General features: G+C 38.4%; 1 protein-coding gene across 3 annotated transcripts in view; it reads right to left on the bottom strand.

Annotated features, from left to right (window-relative positions):
• The window catches only part of ESR2 (estrogen receptor 2), a 188,442-nt gene extending 170,333 nt beyond the window's left edge, over positions 1-18,109 (bottom strand). For 2 of the 3 annotated variants that reach the window (XM_065871889.1, XM_065871890.1), the window contains exons 1-3: positions 17,700-18,052; positions 15,663-15,835; positions 6,385-6,501 (exon numbers count right to left, since the gene is read on the bottom strand). In XM_065871889.1, coding sequence (XP_065727961.1) covers positions 6,385-6,501; positions 15,663-15,835; positions 17,700-18,052 — 643 coding nt within the window. Of the gene's footprint in view, positions 1-6,384; positions 6,502-15,662; positions 15,836-17,699 lie in introns of all 3 variants that reach the window. The other variant, XM_065871888.1, reaches the window with a different exon arrangement.
• Between the last annotated feature and the right edge of the window lie 271 nt (positions 18,110-18,380).

The following is an 18,380-nucleotide window of genomic DNA, read 5'->3' as shown; positions in this document are numbered from 1 at the left end:
AGTATGGTACTGGCACAAAAACAGAAAGATAGATCAGTGGAACAGGATAGAAAGCCCAGAGATAAACCCACGCACATATGGACACCTTATCTTTGATAAAGGAGGCAGGAATGTACAGTGGAGAAAGGACAGCCTCTTCAATAAATGGTGCTGGGAAAACTGGACAGGTACATGTAAAAGTATGAGATTAGATCACTCCCTAACACCATACACAAAAATAAGCTCAAAATGGATTAAAGACCTAAATGTAAGGCCAGAAACTATCAAACTCTTAGAGGAAAACATAGGAAGAACACTCTATGACATAAATCACAGCAAGATCCTTTCTGACCCACCTCCTAGAGTAATGGAAATAAAAACAAAAATAAACAAATGGGACCTAATGAAACTTCAAAGCTTTTGCACAGCAAAGGAAACCATAATCAAGACCAAAAGACAACCCTCAGAATGGGAGAAAACATTTGCAAATGAAGCAACTGACAAAGGATTAATCTCCAAAATTTACAAGCAGCTCATGCAGCTCAATAACAAAAAAACAAACAACCCCATCCAAAAATGGGCAGAAGACATAAACAGACATTTCTCCAAAGAAGATATACAGAATGCCAACAAACACATGAAAGAATGCTCAACATCATTAATCATTAGAGAAATGCAAATCAAAACTACAATGAGATATCATCTCACACCAGTCAGAATGGCCATCATCAAAAAATCTAGAAACAATAAATGCTGGAGAGGGTGTGGAGAAAAGGGGACACTCTTGCACTGCTGGTGGGAATGTGAATTGGTTCAGCCACTATGGAGAACAGTATGGAGGTTCCTTAAAAAACTACAAATAGAATTACCATATGACCCAGCAATCCCACTACTGGGCATATACCCTGAGAAAACCAAAATTCAAAAAGAGTCATGTACCAAAATGTTCATTGCAGCTCTATTTACAATAGCCCGGAGATGGAAAGAACCTAAGCACCCATCATCGGACGAATGGATAAAGAAGATGTGGCACATATACACAATGGAATATTACTCAGCCTTAAAAAGAAATGAAATTGAGATATTTGTAATGAGATGGATAGACCTAGAGTCTGTCATACAGAGTGAAGTAAGTCAGAAAGACAAAGACAAATACCGTATGCTAACACATATATATGGAATTTAAGGGGAAAAAATGTCATGAAGAACCTAGGGATAAGACAGGAATAGAGGCGCAGACCTACTGGAGAACGGACTTGAGGATATGGGGAGGGGGAAGGGTGAGTTTTGACAGGGCGAGAGAGAGTCATGGACATATACACACTAACAAACGTAGTAAGGTAGATAGCTAGGGGGAAGCAGCCGCAAGGCACAGGGATATAAGCTCGGGGCTTTGGGACAGCCTGGAGGGGTGGGAGGGGGAGAGTGGGAGGGAGGGAGACGCAAGAGGGAAGACACATGGGAGCGCATGTATATGTATAGCTGATTCACTTTGTTACAAATCAGAAACTAACACACCATTGTAAAGCAATTATACCCCAATAAAGATGTTAAAAAAAATAATAATAAATAAAAAAAAAAAAAGAATTAAACAAGGACACAGCACTGCAAAAAAAAAAATAAATAAAATAAAAATAAAATAAAATTAATCAGGAATGCATGCTAAAAATAGAAATAGTGCCACTAAAAGAATTAAAACAGAATGTATGATTTCCAAACTGGCAGAAGAGAAAAAAGAAACCAGGAAAATATGATCAACTCCAAAAAGGAAAAAAAGTAGAAAATATGTGATTAATTTTTTTAAAAAGCACAAAATAAGATGATAGAAATGAACCCAAATACTAACGATCACAATAAACATAAACAGACTAAATTAATCAATTAAGAGCAACTCTGAGATCAGACATATTTTTTAATCTAGACATAGACTGGTTATAAGGAATACATCTAACATGCAGAAAAACTGAAAGTAAAGGGGTAGAAGAAGATACAATGGCAAAAATTAACCAAATAAATTGGAGTCACTATCAGACAAAATAAACTTAAAGGCAAAAATCATTATTAAGGTCTCATAAGTAGATTATAAAAGGAAGGTAAATAATTCTAAGCTCATATACATCAAAACAACAAGAAAACAGAGCCTACAAACAAAATGCCAAAAAGTGATTGAAAGAAAAAGAGAAACTGACAAATACACTAATATCAATATAATGGGATGTTACTGTATCTCTCTCAGAAACTAACAAAATAGATGGGGAAAAAGAATACAGAACATTTGAACTGCACAATTAAGAAGCTTGAGCTATAAAAGCTCATGGAATTTGCAAAAATTATCACATAACAAGTCATTAATAAAACTTTAACTAAAACTGATATCATATAGATCATATTCTCTGACCACAATAAAAATAGAAATCAGTAACAAAAATATAACTTCCAAAGTCCTATGAGCACAAAATATTTCTAAATATTCATTGGTTAAAGACAAAAATGTAAGATGGAATTTAAAAAGACATAAGTCGGGCTTCCCTGGTGGCGCAGTGGTTGAGAGTCCGCCTGCCGATGCAGGGGACACGGGCTCGTGCCCCGGTCCGGGAAGATCCCACATGCCGCAGAGCGGCTAGGCCCGTGAGCCATGACTGCTGAGCCTGCGCGTCCGGAGCCTGTGCTCCGCAACGGGAGAGGCCACAACAGTGAGAGGCCCGCGTACCACAAAAAAAAAAAAAAAGACACCAGTCAAGATGTTGTTAGCATGGGCACAACATTTATATGAATCTTCCCTAAAAAAAATCTAAAAGTTAAAATCAGAATGCCTAGTTTCTATACTCCCACCATTGTGTTTGTTCACGAAATTCAATTGTCCACATTTATACAAAGAAATATTAGTTAGGAGGTATGAGCAAATTTAAATTATTTGCTTCCAAGAAAATTTATCTGAATTTCCCTTATTCTTGGCTAACTGCAGTAGAAGAAAGGGCTCTATTCATCTAGGGATAACTGAATCAAAATTTTCATGAAAAGAATTAAAAGCCTAAAATGTAATTCATTTTATTAGTAATCAGATAAAGTGCTATTATTATTTACATTATATATAGTATTATAATTATATTATTAAAGTTCGATTATACCTCCAGGGTAAAGTGGGACAAAATGTATGGTTAAGAAAGTATCTTTCTGATCACACATTTCTCTTTTGTGGAGTATATGAGGATAAGGAGTTTACAAAACAGATTTCCATACAAAGTAAAAGGTTTTGATTCCACACATTCAAATTTATTTGACCAAATTTCCCCAACAAAGTTCTATGTACTAGACCCTGTTCTAAGTTGGGATCAATAAAATAAAGCCCCTAGAATCTATTGATAGAGTTCCTAGTTTTAACTGGTAAACCAAGTTGTATTGTATACACTGGAATAAAATGAAATTGAGAAGGTCAAAAAATAAAGTCATTGACAAAGAACTCACATTTTTCTACCAAGGACATTCCTAGTGTTATGGCTTTGACACCGTAATCCAAGCAGTCACTCAGTGTGCCTCTGAGTGAGCTTAATGAGAAAGTACCAAATAGGAGTGCTCCATATTAGAAAGTGCCCCAGCGAAAAGATGATGACAACAACAACCATGGTAAATGATGATCGTGACAACTAGTATCTACTGGAAGCTTCCGTATGCCAGACATTGTGTATTATTGTATATAGATTATCCCATCCTGACAACCACCCTAGAGAAAAGGTGCTATTACTATCTCCAACATACAGGAGAGGATCCAGGCACAAGAAAGCTCAAGTAACTTGCCCAAGGTAGAAAAGCTAGAAAATAGCAGAAGCAGGATCTAAAACCAATCAGTGTTCTGAATGCAGAGCTGGTGCTTTTAACAACAATTTTATATCACCTCCCTATCAAATTACTTTCAAGTGTCTCCACAGCGGGTGAATAAAGAGATGGCATCTGAAAGATGCCGAGCTATTGTCCCAACACAGGGTTCTAGATCAGGTATACAGTTACTCAGGTCGGTTTCCTGCCTATTTGCATTTCAGTATATTCTTATAATGAAGCCTTGTCCCTGGAGCTAGTCTGGGTGGGTACCCTCCTACCATTGAAACAACGATATTAATACCTCAGCAGAAAGGACTGGAAATGCAGAAGAAAAAGGTGATGACAAAAGGGACAGGATTTCTGAATAAAACGGGGAAATGGAATTATGCAGGAGGATCCAGAATGCAGGGAGAATCCCTAATCCTCTAAGATTGGATAGAAGGAAGAATCTAGATCAAGGGTTTTCTCAGGAGGACAGACGAGAAGAGGGCTGGGAAAGGAGGGAGGCACAGTTAAGAAAATTCATTCCTAATCGTCTTTTCCCGTGGTCAGTAAAGGGCCAAAATATCCATCTGTTTGCACATCAATCCATCTCATTCCTTCTGTAATCTAAGATAATGAAATATTTTTTCTTAGCCCTATACAGTGACTTTTTGGTCAAATTCAATGACCTTTTCCAGGAAAAATTCAGGAACATCTCTGAACCCTGCTTTCTGAAACTGTATTGTATCAAAACTCCTAACTTATATGAGCCTTTCAACAAGGGAGAAAGGAAGGAAAAGCAAAATTTAACGCCAGGCACTGTGTTAGGTCTTTATTCCTCACAAAACTCAATGAAGCAGATACCTCTGTTTCAGAGATAAGGAAACCGAGGGCCAGAAAGGTTAGGTCGTTTAAGCATAGTCACCGTTAGCAAGAAGTAATGAGACAAAAAAAAATGAGATTCCATCTGTGTGTCGGGGGGGTCCAGTCCTGCTGTTCTTCTCACTGCATACACTGTCCCCTACAGCTGGAGTGTATGTGCTACTGCCCTGGTCCCAAACCAGGAGAACCACAGCCACTAACAGACTCTAGTACATTAAAAGCGTTTCTAACCTAAGGCTAAATTGGAAATCTTTTCTTTTTTAAGTATACAATTTAAAATATCGTTTTACTTAAAACATGATATATTTATTTGCAGTCTTTGGTCAGAGGGCCAAGGATTTCTCTTTAAGCACCTCTGCCAATTTAATCACAAGTTACCTTGTCTCTGGATTTTCAGTTTCAGCTTCATTAAAACAGAGCAAGAACTTAGGCACTCCTAAAGCAATCTGAATGCAGACTCTTTATAGGTGTATAAATGGTTTGGCCCCAATCTTACCCATACCTAACCCAATAGCTATTAGTCCTTTACAGTTTTATTCAAAGCTTTCACAGGAACAACTATCTTTTCCTACTCATATTTCATATGTTTGCATAAAGTTTAATTAAATTATATGATTTAACAACTACAACGAGTAGAAACAGGTTGGGAAGAAGCCCATTAGTTACTGATAAGGATATAACTGAAGCGGCGTTTATGAAAGTAACCAATACCCACTGGGAGGTCATGGGCATTGGCAGGATATTTTACAGAGCAAATGGAGAACACAAGTGATTTTAGGAAGCCAGAGAACTGCGATTAAATTAAGAGAACTTCTGCTCTAATTCTGAACTAGGGGAGGGAACAGAGAATGTTCAAGGAGCAGAGCTACTAAGAGACTGTCAGGGAGAAAAGAGAGGATTTTTTTTAAAATTTTTCAAATAGTTACAAAGAGAGAAATAACAACAAACCACTGCTAAAATACTGGCTGGCAGAAGAATAAGAAAAGTACAGGCAGAGCTGATATGACTGTATATAAACAAGCGAGTATGTACAACAAGTGAATCAAGTTAGCCAGGTGGAGACAATGCAGTGTAAGCATCGTCGTCAGTTGTTATACTAATGTTCTCATTTCTCTTTGTTTTTTCATGTATGTATATGTGTGTGTTCACATATATATGCACACATACTGCCTTAGAACAAAATCCATACTCTATGTGCTTTCCATAGGTCTATCATGTTTCTGACTCCTGTGCATATTTTTTCCACTTCTAGAAAGTTAAATGGAGGGACAGGCACGAGTCATCCCAAGTAGCCCACAAGATAGTCAACTTTCTTGTCAGAGCTTTAACCGTGAACATTTACCTGAACTTCATCCTTAGACTTTTCAAGGCCTCAGGCAGATGGTCATCCAGCCCATTTGAGCACCTCAGTGGCTAGAGTTCTCTAATTCATACAGCAGCCTATTCTGTGGTCAGACCACTTGAACTGTAGAAAGTTCTTCCCTACATTGGGCCAAAATCTGCCTCTTACAGCTTGCTCCTGTTCACCCCAGCTCTGTCCTCTGCAGCTTTAGAGAATAAGTCAACACCCCTGCAATGGGACAGCATACACACACCTGAAGATAATTACCATGTTCTAAATCTCCTCTCATCCAGGCTACATGTCTCCAGGTCCTCAAACTGTCCCCAGTTTGACATGGCTCTCAGCATGTCCCACATATCACAGAAGGGGAAGGGAACACTCACCACACTTCACCATTCCGACTTCATAGCACTTCCGAAGTCGGCAGGCCTGGCAGCTTTTACGCCGGTTCTTGTCTATTGTACACTGATTTGTAGCTGGACAAATATAATCATTATGTCCTACAGCAGAGCAAAAAAAACAAAAACAACAAAAAAAGGAAGTTTATTGTTATAATATTTTGGCTAAATCTCTTCCTGGTCAACAACACAACTAACGCTACCCAGCTGAGAGATAGGAAACTTCTTAACCACAGGTACAGGTATAAAAACCAAGTTCAGCCTCATCAGTGCCTCGTTCGTGAGTAAAGGAAACCTCAGAATATTTCAATGTCCTACCCTTTTGAATAGGTTATTCTCTGCATGTTCTTAGAACTCTGAAGAGATACATTTAGAAATAGTCTCCTCTAGACATGGAAAGTGAGACAGTCACCTGAAATTGATTTGCTCCAAGTCACAGGACTCCTTGAGAGTAACACTTGTATCAGGTCACCAAATTCAACTGCTTGTACTCTTTTACATACATTCCTCCGTGGTATTTAACATGTTATTTTTATAGGAATTCACAGCTAAATAAGAGAACTACACTGGTCAATAAGAGAATATAGAAATCATCAAGCAAAACAAGGACAGAAAGAACTGCCACTTGATAACGGTTGTGGTGGGTTAAATTATCGTTTTTAATTCTTCACTCCCTCCCTCGGCCTGTGACATTACAGTGTATTACAGCAGGCAGAGTACACCTCCTCACCAACTCACGTCGGGCTTGGCCGTGGGACTTGCCAATGGTATGGAAGTAGATGTGATACTCCAAAGGTTTGGCTTGGCCTCTTGAGTGCCCATGAGAAGAAAATGCCTCGGGTAGCCACTGGTCCAAGGAGAATGTGGAGACGTGTGGTGCAGACCAGAACTCAACCCAAAGCCCAGAGCCAAGCCTTATGAAGTAGGGCCACCCTAAACAACTCACAGACCCATAAATAAAAAAATGATGCTCACTGTAGTAATCTACAGCCTAAATAGAGTTGTATAGCAATATCTGACTAAGACAATGGTACTTCTTTTATGTAAAGAAGAAACAAGAAAATTTCCATTTCAAAAAGCAGCACTGGGACTTCCCTGGTGGAGCAGTGGTTAAGAATCTGCCTGCCAATGCAGGGGACACAGGTTCGATCCCTAGTCTGGGAAGATCCCACATGCTGCAGGGCAACTAAGCCCACGTGCCACAACTACTGAGCCCATGCGCCGCAACTACTGAAGCCCATGTGCCTAGAGCCCGTGCTCCGCAACAAGAGAAGCAGCCGCAATGGGAAGCCCGCGCACTGCAACGAAGTGCAGCCCCTGCTGGCCACAACTAAAGAAAGCTCACGTTCAGCGATGAAGACCCAATGCAGCCAAAGAAAAACAAAAAATAAAAACACCAAAAGCATTACTTCAGATGCTGTATGGAAAACAGATTAGAGGCAGCAAGATTGATGAAGGCCAGGAGACCAAGCAAGAACCCCCTGTTGCTGTGCAAACCAGAAAGGAGGCTGCCTGCCTGGATTGGTAATAGTAGGGAGGATGAAGATAAATACAGAGACCTGAGAGAGTTAAGGAACAGAAATTATAATAAAATATATAAAAAGTAGAAGTGAACAGGGTATTATGGTGCCTTTATTTCTTAATTGAGTCTTTCAATAGAGCCTGAACTTCTTACGATAAAACCTATAACGGCCCATAATTTCAATGTGGAAAATGGATGAATCTCAATGATAAACTAAATGAGCAAGTCATAAAAGAAGTCACAAAAGAACATAAAGGAGAGGATTCCATTTATATAAAGTTCAAAAATAGAAAAAACTATATTGTTTAGGGTTACATGCATAGGCAATAAAAACATGGCAAGGAAGGCAGAAGTTAGAACTGTCTCACCTCTGTAGGGGGAGAAGGTGCTGTAACTAAAAGGACCACCCAGAGGGTTTGTTTCTGGAGATATCCTATTTCATGGCCTGGGCACTAGTCACACAGGAGGTTGCTCTTTACTTCTTTTCTAAACTGAATATAAATATGAAATTTTATACATTATATATCTTTTATATGTGTGTGTGTGTGTGTGTGTATATATATATATAATATTTATATATACTAGAACAAATACTCTATCCTCTGAGACAGACTGGAAGCAGAGATATCCCAACAGCAATGAGTAAACTAACTCCCAGATCTTGGTTTATGAATATCATTCTCCACTCACAGGAAACTGGGAACCTTGGAGAAACAGTTTATTCCAGCTTATCCCGCTGGGGCAGGGAAAGTACAAGATAAGCCTGAAACATCTTGTTGTGCCAGGAAGTAAAGAAGTGTCTAGAGTGTTAGGGGCACATGTCAAAAAAGATACAGAAGCCAGTTTAAGGGAACACTACTGGCCAAATCTGGGATAATTTGGACACCCAAATAAATATATATACTGGAATAAATATATTCCCTAACTCTATCCCCCGAGAGAGCATGGAAGCAGGGACATCACTAGCCTCACAGACATCATCTTAACCAAATATTCAAAGTGTACATCACTAGTATTGGGACAAATTGAAATCAGGCACTACATGAAAGGAGCCAGTCAGAAGAATATAGCATCATTTCTGTGATATTGCAATAGGCCAATAATGTGTAAGCTGAATCTAATGATGAGGAACCAACACACAAACCCACAGTGAGGAGCATTCTGCAAAATAACTGGCCTGTAAGATTCCAAATTGTCAAGATCATGAAAACCAAGGAACGGGGCTTCCCTGGTGGCGCACTGGTTGAGAGTCCGCCTGCCAATGCAGAGGACACGGGTTCGTGGCCTGGTCCAGGAAGATCCCACATGCCGCAGAGCGGCTGAGCCCGTGAGCCATGGCCGCTGAGCCTGCGCGTCTGGAGCCTGTGCTCCACAACGGGAGAGGCCACAACAGTGAGAGGCCCGTGTACCACACACACAAAAAAAAAAACCAAGGAACAACTGAGGAACTGTTCTGGACAGAGAGAGAAAGGCTAAAGACCTAACAACTAAATACAAACTGTGATTCTAAACTGGATCCTTTTGCTGTAGAGGGCACTGTTAGGACAACTGGGAAAACTGGAACAAGTCTAAACATTAGATGGTAACAATGTATCAATGCTAATTTCCCAATTTGACCCTTGTGGCTCTACCGGAATACATGTTAAGTGTTCGGAGGTGACGGGGCATAATGTTGGCAACTCGTGATTTCAGGAAAAAACGTTCTTTATATTGCATATGCACATTTTCTGTAAGTTGGAGACTCATTTTAAAAATGCTGTTAGCTACTCAAACAATAAATGAATTCACACAAATATAGACACATACAAATAAATATGCAAATACAGATAAATTGAAATTTATCTATATTTCAAATGTTAATGTTTTAAGCTGTGAAATTAACTTTCCTTTTTCCAACTCACCAGATTTTAAAGAACACTTCAAAAAGCTATGGTTCCATGATTGAACCATAATTAAATTTTATAATCCTTTCCCCTTTTAGATAGATTCCAGTAACATCTGTTCAACAAAACACAAATTGAAATTCAGTTGTTTGTGGCTCTACCATCACACTCTGCATCGGCCTGGGTACCAGCAAAGGTGCCCTAGAGATGCAAAAACCACTCTCTCAAGTGACCCTCCATCCTGGCCATGTACAGGAAGCAACGTCTTCCTAGCCTGACACACCAACATTCCTGATGTCCTACTGATTTCCGGGTAGTTTTCATCAGCATTTCATTTAGTCCTATAACTTCCCTTATAAAGAGTTATAATCCCCATTTTACAAATGAAAACACTTAAGCTCAGTTCAATAACCTCCTTAAAGTTATTGTTTTAGTTTTCCATGCCACATAATAAATTTCTACAAACTTAAAAGCTTAAAATCAAACAAATTTATTATCTCATAGTTTCTGCAAATAAAGAGTGCAGACGCAGCTTACTCTACTCAGGGTCCCAACAAGGCTGCAACCAACGTATTGACTGGGCTGTGGTCTCATCTGAAGCTCAGGGTCCTCTTTCAAGCTCATTTAAGTTGTTGACAAAATCAATTCCTTGCAGTTGTAGGACCGAGATTCCCATTTTCTTGCTAGTTATAGGCTGGACACTGCTCTCAGCTCCTAGAGGCACCTGCAGTTCCTTGCCCAAAAACAGCTCACAACATGTTTGCTTCCTTCCAGGCCAGGAGAAGCACATCTTTCTGACTTCCAGTTTCTCCACAGTCTGCTATGATGGAGTCTTATATAATCACAAGAAACTAATCACAAGAGACTATTCCAACACCATTTGCCATAAAATGTAACCTAACCAAGGGAGTGACTCAGTCTTCATATTTACAGGTTCCATACACACTCAAGAATAGGTGGTAACATAAGGTGTGCTATAAAAAAAATTTTAAGGAACAGATAATTATCTTGGTATTGCTTTTATCCTCACTTATAATATACAAAAATAAATTTTAAAAGCCAAAATATATTTCTAATCAGAAACTTTCTATTGTACTTTAGAATATAATGCTTTATACTTAGAAGATAAATGTAATCCCACAGCACTTTCCATAGCAGAAGCAATCTTTTAAGTATCTTCTAAAACCTCTAAGAACTATATATGATGTCATCCTTATTGGTTTTATAAGGAGGTTCATAACAATAAGCATTTAAGGGACAAGTAGAGGTTGGCTTTTATTTTTCTCTCAGAGTTTACTGTAAAAGATCATTTTACTTTTAAAAAAGGATCTGAAAGCACAATAATATGAACATGCTCAATAAAATAGCCTAGAAAATGTCTTATGCAAGAAGGTCATGGTAATTCATTTCTGGCAAAAAGAAAAAAGTCCTCTTTGAACTGCACCAAACACCCCATGTATTAAAATGGCTTTCTTGTTCCATGCAACAGTCTGCTACTCCACACTAACAGAACTAAGAGAAAAGTTCAAAGCAAAATTAAAGGCAAAATATGAAGCTAATTCTTTTAGTTAAGATATAAAACTTTATAGGAAAATATGCTTTTTATAATACAAAACATAAAAGGTTATCTTTGTTCTCTGCAAAATTATTGAGACTGTCTGAATATGTATTATCATTCATATCCAACTGCATGGAGGGAAGAGACAGCACTGGACTTGAAATCAGAAGAATTGACTTTAATATCAGCTCAGCCTCCCGGTTTTCTTATTTTAAAAACAGAGCAATTAGGGACTTCCCTAGTGGCGCAGCAGTTAAGAATCTGCCTGCCAATGCAGGGAACACAGGTTCGAGCCCTGGTCCAGGAAGATCTCACATGCCTTGGAGCAACTAAGCCTGTGCACCACAACTACTGAGCCCGTGTGCCACAACTGCTGAAGCCCGTGTGCCTAGAGCCCCGTGATCCACAACAGAGAGAAGCCACAGCAATGAGAAGCCCATGCACCACAACAAAGAGCAGCCCCCACTCGTCACAACTAGAGAAAGCCCGCACACAGCAACAAAGACCCAATGCAGCCAATAAATAAATATTTTTTTAAATAAAATAAAATAATGTAGCTCTTTAAAAAAAAGAAAAAAACAGAGCAATTATTACCCATACCCTCCCTGGCACTCTTATACTTCAATAACAAGCATCTACCTTGTTGTTTCTTCCCTCAGGATATCCTTCTTGAGTTCAAGACCAAATAAGTCCCAAGTAATGGAATATATGCCTTGAAGGTAAGAATCTTTTACACAACCTATGGGCTGCTACAGCTTCCCATTTAAAGCTTAGCCTATAATGTCTTAAGAAATAAAGAGTTAAAGATTCATGAGCAGCAGTCAAATGGATTTTAACTTTCAAATGACAATGATAAAAGTTATTATAAATACCAAAATGAAAGTGCATAGTAGAGTATAGTAGTATCATTACTATGATATGTGGATATAAAATAAATAGCCAGAAGGATGAACTTTATGGAAATAACATGAAGAAATGGGCCAAATACATATCAAAAAAAACCCCCAAATTTTATGAGATGTAAAAGACCTAAATAAATGGAGTCAATGTGTTTCCTGATGTGAAGACTATTACAGAGCTTCCTTTCAAAATAATTCTTAGGTTTAATAAAATATCCACTTTTCTTAACATTAAGGATGGGAGGTCACTTAATAAAATTATTTTAATGTTCCTGTGGACAAATAAACATGAGAAAATAGCCAGGACATTTTTAATATAGGAGGAATTTATACTGGCATGTATTAAAGTTCATTATAAAACTATAATACTTAAAATAATGTGGTACTTATACAAGAATGAAGAGACAGATCAACAGAACAGTCAGACTAAACACTAGTATATATAGAACTTAATATATATCATATACATAGAAAAAAATTGATGAACACAAGAAAAGGTGCTCAAAATTGTCAGTAATCAGAAAATGCAAAATAAAACCACAGTGAGATAGAACTACATACCAATATAAATGGAATGGCTAAACTTTAAAAGACTGACAATATCAAGTTTTGATAAGGACATGGAGCAACTGGAACTCTCATACATTGCTGTTGAGAATACAGAATGGTTCAACCACTTTGGAAAACAGTTTGTTAGTTTCTTATAAAGCTAAACATACATTAGCTTATCATACAACCAGCCATTTTACTCATAGATATTTACCCAAAAGAAACAAAAAGATGTCTGCACTGAGAGATATGCATAAATGTTCATAGCAGTTTTACTTAAAATAGCACAAAACTAGAAACAACTCAAATGAACAAATAAACAAAATGGGGCACACCTACTGGAATATTAGTAACAAAAAGGAATGAACTACTAATGCATCCAACAACACAGATAAATCTTAAAAGCAACATGATTAGTGAAAGAAACCATACATAAATGGTTACATACTTTAAGATTTATGACATTCTAGAAAAGGCAAAACTATAGGGACAGAAAATAGATCAAGAGTCACCAGAGCCTGGGGGGTTGGGGTGAAATTGACTACAATGGGCATGAAGGAATATTTTACGGTTATAGTAATGCTCCATATCTTAATTATGGTGGTAGTTACATGACTACATGTATTTTCAAAATTCATAAAACTATAAAAATAAAATAGGGGAATTTTACTGTATGTAAATTATATCTCAAACAAAAAATTAAGCTCCTATATTCAAAAAACAACAATGAAAATGGATTTATTCAATAAAACAATGTGGATAAAATTGACAATTTATGAAAATATATTTGATTCTTATTTCATTCAACATACCAAAAAAATTGAGTAGCCACTTTCAGTTATTGCAATGCATTTATACCAGAGGGCACCAAAAATATGAAGAGTCCAAAGAAATAATCATTTAGGCATGAAGCAATTGTAAGAGCACTAACTCTTTCCCATTTGCACTTTTAGGATATGACACTCCTTTTCCCTTTCCCAGCAGTTCCTCTGTGGATGCAGTAGGAAAGAATGACATGGGGAAAGCATAGGAAACTTACGTTTTATTGTTTTCAGCTACAGTCTCAGGGTTCATGAAGTATCATGAAAGATATTCCATGCAGAGATTTTTCCCAAACAGCAAATAAGAATTCTCTTTTTTAAGGATGTAGTTAGTTGTTTTGGGTCAAAATTTCCTTAGGAGATAAAATTCTAGAACCTCAACAAGATAGAGAATTGTCATCATATCAAGAGTTTGGTTCTGAATTTCAGAAAACCTGAATTGTTCTTATCATATATCGCAGGAAACTGGACCTGGCCTTATAATCTACTAGTACAATGATCATAAACAAAAAAATTTAAGCACTGAATATGTTAAACATAGAATGAAAAGCTCTGTGTATGCAAAAGCAAAAATAAGCAACCATGATTTATGTTTTGATAATATTTGATGACATCAGCTTCTTTTGTGCTGTTTTTCCTTTCGGTAAGAAAAGTTTGGAAATGGCAGAGGGCCCTCATCCACCTAACTATGAAGATTTTGGAGGAGGAGGGTTTAAATGAGATTAGGATTCGAAGAGAAATACAAGGAAGAAAGAAAAGACATTGATATCTAAACTGAAAACAGAAGAGTTAAAAGAAAAACTAGAATAACTTGAATTTGCAGGTTGTTTATAACTGACCAAATATTTTCACATAAGCAACCTCATTTCCTTTTTAGAACAACTCTGTATCTCCATTACACAGACGAGCAAACAGGCTGGTAAGTAAAGCCACAGAGCTACTAAGTGGAGGGTCCAGGATAAACAGGTGGTCATCTATGAAGGGTGAATTTCAGGGGACTCAGAGGAAGGTGATTCCTTGTCTACCAACATTCTACCCCTCACCTCCCTCTGGATTACATCAGCTTCTCTGCTCGAGGTAAAATGCTCTCTTAATGTAGAGTTATCACTGGGTGAATTAACTCAGTAAATTACCACTTGCCGCTTGCACACTATGAATTGCTTTAAGGTTGCTTTCCTTAACCAGATAAGAACAAGGCACTGAGGCCTTGGCAGAAAAGGGGAGGGAGCTCTGAGATGGGAACATAGGACATTGTCTGGAAGTAGGGCTGGCAAGGGAGGGGTTAAGGGGCAGAGAGACGGCCAAGAGCACGAGTAAGCAGGAAAGTGCCTTCAGCAAATTAGGGCCAACAAGGACTTGTGTGGTAAGGGGCTGACTGGCCTTGAAACCAGGTGTGCACAGTTTGAAACTGATTAAAAAGGCCACTAAAACAAACAAACAAACAAAAACCCAGCCCAGCAGAAATTTGGAGAAGGGTAGGGAAATAGTCTAAACCCAGACCAGGAAAGGGGATTGTGAAGGAGGTTCCACTAGTTCAGGGCAAGACATGCCTCTAGATAAATTCTCAGAGACCACTGGAGTTGAACTACTGACTTCTGATCATTTCCGTAAAACATGTTTATTCTCTCTTCCTCGGGAGACAGCCCACCATCATGACTGTTACTTATGCCAGATATTAAACATAAGACAAAGGAAGAAACAATCTTTGCAGTTCCTAACGAGCACACATTTATTTTGCAAGCTTTATCTTCACAAGGGTTGTAGGCAGACGTCTTCTCCCAAGAAGATGGCGATGGGTGATGATGGGGTGAGACCCATTTGGGTTCTGGGGTAGAGATCTGCAATGAAAGATAAAGTACTCTACACTTGAAACAATCCGCCCCACCCGCAAACACACATGATCCTCTGAACTGCTCATCAAGTACTCTGTGTACAAAGCAGGCCAAAGGTGAAATTTCTGCCAGGTCATCTGAAAACTTGTTTAAAAGCAAAAGTGGAAAACTACAGAAGCAGCTAACAATACTCTTGTACCTTGAATGCTTCTTTTAAAAAAGGCCTTACATCCTTCACACGACCAGACTCCATAGTGATATCCCGATGCATAATCGCTGCAGACCGCACAGAAGTGGGCATCCCTCTTTGAACTTGGACTAGTAACAGGGCTGGCACAACTGCTTCCACTAGCCTTCCTTTTCAGTGTCTCTCTAGGGGCAAAGAAAACATTCATTGTAAAAGAGCATTAAAGATAAAACAGGGCCTTTCTAGAAAAACGAACAGCATGAACATTGCCTAATTTATCTCTTTGCCCTCAAGGGTTCGTGATAAATATATTCCAAGAAATCTGATCAAGCAAAACCAGTTGTTACTGATATCAGATCTATGAAGAGTCACCCTGTTGGGATGACTGATGCCCGAAAGTGGTTAAGCAAGTTTATGCCCATCCATGCAGTGCTGATGAGCACCAGTAACCATGGATGGCCAGCTGTAGCCATCAGGGTGTACAACTTTGAGTGTAATGTGACCAGATCCAGTCTGGGTGGAAATGGTGGGGAGAAGAAAAGGGGAGAGAGGAAGAAGAGAGAAGAGAAGGGGAGAGCGTGAACATGTACCTGTCCTTTGAGAAGGCTTTGGAGGAAGGTGTTCAATGCTGGGTAGAGGGAGGGCCAGGGCTTCCACAGAGGAAGGGACAGCCCACAAGGGAGCACCAACAGGCACCAAAAACACCTGGTTAGTTCCTAATTTTGCTACGGCATGTTTCTTTTTGAAAAGGAAATAGTAGAAGTACGATTATTTATAAATTAAGGTAATTATACTATGGTTTAATTTACCCAAATATTAGCAGAACTCTGATTAGAACTTGTGCTCAGAAACAAAATATTTCTTCCTTTAAACCCTGAATGAGAAAACATTATTTTTTAAAAGTTATCTATAATTTTCGTATTCTCTTTTACCAACAAACAAGAAGTATTTTTTTAAAGAAGAAAAATAAAATTACTGTGTAATACGGCTTTCTCAAAGTTTTACGATATTTGAAAGTAATACATTTCAATATCAAATATGCTATAACTTAGTACTTTGGTTGTTTTGGAAATTTATCTCCCCTTCATGCTTCTCCCTATACTACCTCTGCTCTCTGTAGCCATAATTATCATTAAAAAGATCTGGGTTTGATCCCTGGTCAGGGAACTAAGATCCCACAAGCCACGCAGAGAAGCCAAAAAAAAAAAAACATTACAAATTGAATGGAAATAACCCATTATATTACCTTGCCCTTAGAGTTTAAGAAAGTTCAACTAAAGTCCACATTTAAATAGTTTCCCATCAATCTTTATAAAATGTTATTATTGGGCTTCCCTGGTGGCGCAGTGGTTGAGAGTCCACCTGCTGATGCAGGGGACACGGGTTCGTGCCCCGGTCCGGGACGATCCCACATGCCGCGGAGCGGCTGGGCCCGTGAGACTTGGCCACTGAACCTGCGCGTCCGGAGCCTGTGCTCCGCAACGGGAGAAGCCACAACGGTGAGAGGCCCACGTACCGCAAAAAAAAAAAAAAAAAAAAAGTTATTATTTTAGTTCATTGTTTAAAAGCTTGTACCAATGTTTGTCTGTCTTTTCAGGCTTCACCTGTCTAGTATTTCATTAAGTTGTAATACCGACAGTTACTTTTATCTTGGACACAATTTGTCATGAACACTAAATTGTGATTTCACTGCAAGATAAGAAGGATCTAACTTGAAAGTAAAAATTTCTTTTTCAAACCCAAATCACTTCATCAAGAAGAAAGTGATTTAAGTTAAATTCTTTAGTTTCTAAAGACAGTAGTCATGATACTGAATTCTCCCCCAAAACACAGATCTGTAAGCTCAACTTTTTAGTAAGAACTAGAATATCAGATTAGATATTCTAGAATTCAGAATTCTAGAATTCAGAATATCAGATGTTTTAGGTGCTCTATTTGATCCATGTAATAATGAAGACCTTGTATAACACATATCTTTCTTTTCACTAAATCGTAAAGCAATCTGAATAATGGCCATGAACTACAATTCAGAATGAAGACTGGATTTACCTGTTCCCAGGTAAGGTGTGTTCTAATGATCTCGTTTCACACCAAGGACTCTTTTGAGGTTCTGCATACAGAAGTGACGACTGGCAATGGATGGCTAAAGGAGAGAGGTGCCCAGGAGTTGGCCACAATACATTTGGGCTTGTGGTCTGTCGACCAGGCCCACCTTCCGAGTTATTGGGAATACTGTAATTCATCACGGCAGGGCTATAGAATGTCATGGCTGAATATTCATGGTGGCTCTCTACATAGGAGGAAGGTATATATATAGGGCCTGGTTCCAGGGGTAGGATGGATTGACTGCAGTTGTAGGAGACAGGAGAGTTAAGGCTAGATGGTGAGTTTTTGATATCCATGTCTTGAATAGGTAACATCTAGGAAAACTCCTTGTGAGAAGAGGCACAAAGGGACATTATAATGTTCTCAAAGAATCATAGACAGGTATGGCTGTGAAGAAAAAAAAAAGACATTTCTAAGTTACAGATACAAGCATACTATTAAAAAGGTTGACATAATTTTATTAAACACACACACGCACGCACACACACACACACACACACTTGTATGGGCCTAGAAATACATCCTGAAAAATATACACAAAAATATTAACCTCAGAGGGGTAGGAAGGTAAAGCATGGAACTTATTTTCTACTTCATTCACTTCCATAATGCTTTTGTTGTTAA

The sequence above is a fragment of the Phocoena phocoena genome, chromosome 2 (genome assembly GCF_963924675.1).
Source record: "Phocoena phocoena chromosome 2, mPhoPho1.1, whole genome shotgun sequence".
Classification (NCBI taxonomy): Eukaryota; Metazoa; Chordata; class Mammalia; order Artiodactyla; family Phocoenidae; genus Phocoena; species Phocoena phocoena.
This window is presented reverse-complemented; position numbering and strand designations above follow the sequence as displayed.